At 33.8% G+C, this 7,904-nt stretch overlaps 1 protein-coding gene across 1 annotated transcript; it reads left to right on the plus strand.

Annotated features, from left to right (window-relative positions):
• Positions 1 to 6,606: 6,606 nt before the first annotated feature.
• Positions 6,607 to 7,551, plus strand: LOC134377340 (olfactory receptor 1165-like). Its single transcript, XM_063095993.1, has one exon. The coding sequence runs from the start codon at positions 6,607 to 6,609 to the stop codon at positions 7,549 to 7,551; it is 945 nt and encodes a 314-aa protein (XP_062952063.1).
• Positions 7,552 to 7,904: the final 353 nt, after the last annotated feature.

Below are 7,904 nucleotides of genomic sequence, written 5' to 3' on the forward strand. Positions count from 1 at the left end.
TTGTAGAAAACAAATGTATCTTCTTCAAAGGATATAAGTCACAATTTTTCACTGGGTATACATCTGTGGTTATAGAATTGTTCATGCTACCATTGACTTTCTATGACTACATTGTCACTGTTTGCAATCTCCCACTTTACTCTAGTTGCTATATCTTATAAGCCCTTTGTTCTCCTTGTAGCTAAAACTCACATATGGGGTGGACTATATTCCTTGACACTCAAATATTCCCTTTGGGAGCTATCTTACTGTGGATGTAACATCATAAATCACAATGGTTGTAAGCACTTTCTGTATTCACTGAGTCCTACTCTGAGTCCTACATAGACACATGGCATGTTTATTCATTCATAGCTTAAATAAGGCTTGTAGCCTCCTGATCATTCTTGCTATTATAGTTGTCACTATCAAGATATCGTGTACTGGTGTACTTTGGAAAGCTCTCTCTACCTGTGCTTTCTTCTTGACTCCCATCACCATTTTGGGGGGTCATCCTCCTTCTCTACTGTGTGCCCAACTACCACAGCTCATGGCTCCTGGTCAAAGTGAACAATGTGATATTCAGAGTTATCATCTCCATGGGGATCTCATGAGCAAAGTTGGGAAGATACAGCCAGGAGGTTTTTTAACTCCATACAGCATTCTCAATCAATATAAGTCAAAGTAATGTATATTTACTTATGTACCAACTGTGCTCAATTTTTTCGTATATGTGTTTAGTGATAGTTTCTCTTTATTTCAAGTGAATATAGATTTATGTTTTAAATCAATTAAATATTGCATGTGTCATTGATTTTAGTGCCCGAAATCTCTCAAAATTACCTCTGATTTAATACACATATAATGAATGCATTCTGATTCACTTCACTTCAGGGGGTTTCATAAAGAAATGTATTTAAAAATCTCTTTCCTTTACTCTATGGAAGTCATGATTAAGAAGAAGGTGTCTATATTTAGGGTCTTATGATGAATGAAACTTATGCTATGGTTAGCTTTAAGTTGTGCTTAATAAAAGTGCTACAAACATAGAGGTGACAACCTTTCCTAGATCCACATTCAAGGGTTCATCAATGACTCATATGACTCTGGAAGTTCTATAAAACACAACTCTGTTGTTCCTTAAAACTTTATTTCAAGTCAAACAAAGACCGTCCAGTTTACATTATGGATAATATTATCTCACATTAAACAAGCAGATGATGAATATATAACTAATATCTGTCCACATCACTTATTTTTGAGTATGAATACAATGTATATGAATGGTGTTGAAATCACTGTGAATATCACAAAAAAATTCAAGTTATTTCTAACAAAACTTCCTTCAATTGCTAAGTGATACAAAGAAAAATGCTAGCACAGTGTACTTTTTGATCACTCATTCTCACAATAAACTTATCCCTCCTGTCATTCTTCTCCCTAGCAGTAAACCACATCTATATCTACTTAGTGGCTTTAAAAAAGGAAAATTGTTATTTACCTGTGGCTCCTCAATTAATCCACTTGTCAATTAATGCAGTTGTTACTATTTGCAAACTAAATCTACTTCTCCAAGAGTCTGCTCTCTGAGTCATCATTGTCATTAAGTTGGTCTTCAGCAGTTGATACAAAATTAATCTACTTTCCTTGTTTATTAATCTTATGTCAGCCATTAATCACAAATTTTCTATTATAATATTTTAAAATGTAAAATCAGTTTATTTCATTCCTACCTTACTATTGTCCAACAGTTTCCTATAATATTTGTGATGAAAATCTAACCATTTACCAAATGTGGCATTTCCTTCACTCTCTAAGGTCATCATTTAAAATTTAAAATATATTGAAAAATATGTTTTAAACAAACACCCATGTAACTCTCAAGTAGATCAATAGATAAAACATTGCCAGAGATTATAAACCCTTTCTTTCTACACCCAGCAGAAGTGAACAGTATGACTTTTACCATAATGGTAAAAATGCTTTTTATATGGATTTATTCTCTATGTACGTGTCTCAAAATTACAAATTTCTTTTCCCTCTTTGCAAAGCTTATGAGAAGGAAATTATACAGTGCATATTCCATGTATCTGACTTTTATAAATGATAATTTACAGATTATTCATGTTTTTGCATATATCTGTAGTTTGCTTAATTTTGTTCCCATTTGCGATTTCATGGCATAAATATTCCAGATTTTTTCTTTAATTCAGTTTGTAATGATGGACATTGGGATGTTTAATTTGGGGGCATAGATATATGACAGTATTGCGTATATGTACTCATTAGAATGGATTTCACACCTAGAAGTATTGTGCATTTAATTATCAATTTTAAAGGGTTTGTATCAGTTTATGCTACTAATAGCAATCTGTGCTAATTCTTACGTTATTATCCTCTTACTCACCAGCACTTAGTATTATCAGATTTTAGGATATACACCTGTTTGCTTTATGTAAAACATTTTGTTATAGCTTTAATTTGAATGTTTATTATTGTTGAGGTAGTGCACATTATTTAATTGAGTTTTTATTTTCTTTTGTAAAGTGCCTTCATATGCCAATTTACCAGTCTTCCCTTAAATTATTTGTCTTTATAAATATATGGATTTCTTGTATATTACTAGTATCATCCCTTTGTGAGTTGTATACCTTGAATATATATTTGCATTTTGGATTTACTCTTTAGTTATTTAATATCCTTTGATAAACAACAAATTTGAATTTTAACTTAGTCCACTATAGTCCTCTTATAATTGTTTTGCAATTGTTAAAGATTGTATTTATCTCTGCTTCAGGTCAAAAAGATATTCCTTTGCATTATATTCAAGAATGTTTTTGGTCTTCCAATTAAAATTTTTTTTTTTCATGGATGGCATGAGTTGTAGGTGTATCACACATTGTTTTATTTGTAAAACACTGTGAGTTTTCTCTTTGTCTTTGTCATGCTTCCCCTTACGCAGAAAGAGGACAATTCCCATGTGATTGCCTGGAATAATAGAAAGTGTGTGAAAGTCTTGCAAACTATAGAAAAAGATTTAATGATCCATTGTGGTTTGAATGTTTTCTCCATGTGCTTATGCTTTCTACCTGTAGAACCACACATTACCAATAGCAAGTGCCCCTTCCACCTGGTCCCGAAATGAGAACATATGGGAAGGTGAGTGCATATGTTCTGAGTCAAACTCAGCACAGCAGAGGGGTTATCACCACCAACACTGATTAACCCCTTTAATTTTACTCATACTAATATTCCACTGCAACATGCTGTTTACTAAAAAAGAAATCCATTCTCTCCTTATTGCTCTGCAATCCCTATATTGTCATAAACAAAGTGCCTATATAGGCTCATCAGCATTAGGGTTATCTGTTGCTGTAATAATTCTATTAAAGAATTATGGCTTGGACAAACATTTAACTGGACAGAGGTTGAGAAAAATGATAAAGAAGAAATAATATTTGATGGGATGATTGTTAAAAATTATCCAGAATTAAAGGACATCAAATTACATATATATTTTTATGCAGCAAATAGTAAAAGGGTAAAAAACACAAGAAATCAAAAAGAAAATTACATTAAAGAGAGCAATAGAAACAAATTCTAGTCTCCCTTCAAAGTAGTAATTTGACTGACAGCTGACTGCCCATCAGCAAACATGGAAGGCACGAGTGTGAGAAGATATCTTCAATGGGTTGAAAAAATTTAACTTCATGTCTTGTAGTTTACATTCAGTAAAATTACAATTAAAAAACTAAAGTAGAACAATTTTTCATAAAATATAACTTAGGACAATTTGTCTAAATCATGCACATTAACAGAAATCCGTAAGTGTATATCCCCATAGATTCCTGATATAATTCCAGATAGAAATACTGCAACTGAAAACTGATACACTCTATTATTCAATAAACCTATGAATTGCCTCACTAAAAAATGTATGTTCAAAATGAGTTTTAATTAAAAAATGAAACGTTACTATAGAATGTTAAATGACAAGGGCACACTATCATGTCGATATGCAGAATGTTGTTGAGTAAGTTCTTTACAAAAAGTTCTGACTTTCAAAGCTGGGAATAGAAGAGAAACTGAAGCAGCAGAACTCACTAGTTGTACTAGGTCTGGTTTATTGAAATAGGACTGTGACTTTCAGTTTGCGAATTTTGTCTGTTTTGTATTTTTAGTGAATACATAAGGATTTAAGTTGTATGATTAATGCTATTCCCATTTTTCTAAACCCAGATAAACAATTTTTTCAACCTTCCCATATGATACAATGACTTTAAATTAATGATATTCTAAATTAGGAAGAAGGGACTTTCTTCTAATTGTCTTGTTTGTAGCTCATTGCAAACCCCTATCAGGATTCTCTAGGGTGTGATTCTCCAAGGTCATGCATTTAGTTTTAAAACATATAGGACTGTACCTAAATTCAGTGTCCAAATCTGACTCACATTTAGGAGTTTCTTATGCTGTCTATGATTTTCATTTTATAATCAGGGAAAATGTAATTTCTCTATAACTTTAGTGGCATATTCTTTAAAGGAAAATCCTGTTACCTATTATAAATTAGAACAATTTTTATAAAAAGTTATGATTTGAGAAAAGATTGCCTGAAAATTTTATTATTTGAATAAAAGTAGCCTTCAGCAAAAAAGTCTATAAAGGATATTTGGCTTCTGAGAGTTCCTAATCTAAGTGTTATATTTTAATTCTTAGGTGAAAAATACCTGAAATGAGAAATACAATAATTTTGGCATAGAAACATCTGTGTGATCTTATTAGCAGTCCAGTGGTATACATCTGATTAATTTGAGAATAAGAATACAAGGTATGGATCTTAATTTCCTACACTATTAAGAATCTTAAGGTGGATTTGTCTTTGCACCTTCCATGTGTATTCTAATAAGGTTTCATCACTTTGGAGAATATTACAGTAATATTAGTTACTTGTTCTCAATTAAAAAAATCTTACCAGAAGAATGAAAAACTTATGAAAATGTAGATAAATATGCCAAACTATGTATAATAATTGTGAGGCCATGTAGGTGGTAGCAAATCAGAGCAGTATAACCGTGAAATCTGGATGAATCAAGGATTTCTGGAACAGTGTTGCCTGGAATTTGACATTAAAAGGTAATAGCACTTAGAGTTTGATGGAAAAAGAGGTCATTCTTGTTAGAAGAGATACTTTGTCGAAGTCATTATATAACAAAATAATAAGTTTTGGGTGTAAATATGATTAAAAAAATGCAGGAGTAAGAAAATAAAGGGAGGAGCAGTGAAGAGTCTGGATGTGCTCCGACTTTAGATATTATGGAACTCCAGACAGAGTGCTTAGATTTTAAAGATTTTGTAAGAACGTAATTTTAAAAATTTTATAGGTTTGAGCACCATCCCCCAAATAAAGTGAAAATAGTATCAGTGTTACAGGCGGGAGAAGGCAGACTAACTAAAGATCCAGTGTTACCTGCTGAGTAATGGGTGTTGGGGTGGGAATAAATACAGGAGCACATTTTGAGCATCTCTTTCACTTCACCCTAACTGACTTTCTAACAGTGGGAATCTGGTATTAAAAGGGACTCAGATGCAGACAGAGAAAGAGAAAATAAAGATTTTCTGTTGATGGCTTCAGATCCAGTTAGAAAAGTGTATCTATGACAGGTGGAAAAGTTCCAAGGGAATCAGGAAAGAAAGCTGTTTTTAACATGCCTCTGATTATGTTTTCCACTTCTTGTCTTTCATTTAGTTTTTTTTTTTTTCTTTTAAATAACATTTTTTGGAAACTTATTGATTGGCCATATCTATGGGGAACAGAGTTGAATATCAATACCCGTGTGCAATATGTGATGCTCAAATCAGGGTAATTAGTATATACAAAACTCTATTCTGTTATTATTTTTCAGAACATTTCCTTTTCCTTCTCTGCAACACTTCATATTTCCTTTAGATTATTACTAGAAAAGCTAACACTTTAAAATAGTCATATGGAATTGGGAATGACAGCTCAGTACCAGTTTAACTGAGGAAACATTACTACAATGTTCTCATCACTGCCTTAAAAAATGAAATACCAGCATAGAAACATACTTTTAATATCCCAGAGGCAGGCTCTGTATGTGCATCTGTTTTAGTCTGTCCTATTGCCATGAACAAAGTTGTATTTTACTGTGATTCTTTGATTCCTCTTATGCTTTCCTTGTCAATGACTGAACTGTAAATGAATTCATATATTAAACGATAATTATTTAATCTTTACTCAGGGTCAGAAATTTTGTAAGCATTCAGTAAGCACAGATATGTATATAATCTGTAAAAGAATGTTAGGGATAATCTCCTTTCTTGTTTTAAAAATATGGAAATGAATCAGTGAAGGGTAAAGAAAGTAATCCATATTTAAGAAGCCAGTAAGTGGCCAAAGAGAGGTTCAAATGAGGAAAAATAAAAGCAGAAAAACCCAAACAAACAAACAAAAAAAAAACAAAAACAAAAACCTGAATCCTTGTATTTTACAATCCACACAAGAATGGTGAGTCATTGGGAGCTGCCTCCATCCCCTCATTCCTACTGTCTCTGTTATGTCCGGCTTCTCAGGATGAAATCTCTGATTTTCCTGCAAGAGGAACGACAATGCTGACTGAGAGAAATGAGAGTGCTGGAGCCACTTTTGTCCTTTTGGGCTTCTCAGAGTTCCCACCACTCAAGGTGCCCTTCTTCCTGCTGTTTTTGGCCATCTACACAGTCACTGTGTTTGGAAACTTGGGAATGATTTTTGTCATCAGGATCAGTCCCAAACTCGACACCCCGATGTACTTTTTCCTCAGTCATTTATCTTTCCTCGATCTCTGTTATTCTTCAGTAATTACACCTGAACTCTTAGAGATCTTGGTTGTGAAAACCAAGACTGTGTCCTTCTTGAGTTGCATGACTCAATTTTTCATCGGCTGCACATTTGTGATTACAGAAGCGTTCATGTTAACAGTGATGGCCTATGACCGGTTTGTGGCTGTTTGTAACCCCCTGCTCTACACAGTTGCTATGTCTCCAAAGCTCTGTGCTCTCCTGGTAGCTGGAACTTACATATGGGGTGCACTCTGTTCCTTGACTCTCACATATTGCCTTTTGGAACTATCCTACTGTGGATCTACCGTAAATCACTATTGCTGTGAGTTTTCTGCCCTCCTGTCTGTATCCTGCTCTGACACGCACTTCAGCCTGATGGTGATGTTAGTCATTTCTACATTCAATGAGGCTTGTAGCCTCCTGGTTATCTTAACTTCCTATGCCTTCATAGTTGTCACCATCATCAAGATACCTTCTAAGGGTGTTTTTCGGAAAGCCTTCTCCACCTGTGCCTCCCACCTGACTGCCATCACCATTTTCCATGGGATTCTTCTCGTTCTTTACTGTGTGCCCAAATCTAAGGGCTCCTGGATCCTCATTAAAGTAGCCACTTTGTTTTACACCATTGTGATCCCTATGCTAAATCCACTTATCTACAGCTTTAGAAATAAAGATGTGAAGGAGGCCATCAAGATGTTAATTCACACCAAAGTGCTTTTTCACTCAATGTAATCACTCACAGGAGCAGATACACACACTTCATGAAATACGACACTGTTTAGATAAGCACTTTTGAATACTAATTCTCTATGTTACTTTCTCCAGGAAAGAAAAGACAGAATGTTATCAGCAATTTACAAATTGCCCGTAAGTATAAATTTTAATGGATCCTCCGTTTGAAATTCGTATAAATTGAATCTCTGAATGTACAGTCCATTTTATCACACATGCACTATATTTCCTCCCCAACTGTGATGTGTCTATTCACTGTCTTGATAATGTACTTAGGTGTGTGCCTTAATAGAGGGAAGTGCTTTTAATATGCTGTTTAGTAAATATTTCTTTTCTCCAAAATAAGTCTCATG

Source organism: Cynocephalus volans, chromosome 4 (genome assembly GCF_027409185.1).
Source record: "Cynocephalus volans isolate mCynVol1 chromosome 4, mCynVol1.pri, whole genome shotgun sequence".
NCBI classification, from domain to species: domain Eukaryota; kingdom Metazoa; phylum Chordata; class Mammalia; order Dermoptera; family Cynocephalidae; genus Cynocephalus; species Cynocephalus volans.

Bases quoted from the DNA above. Each gene is read 5' to 3' on its own strand.
- LOC134377340 (XM_063095993.1), top strand. From the start codon at position 6,607: ATGCTGACTGAGAGAAATGAGAGTGCTGGAGCCACTTTTGTCCTTTTG.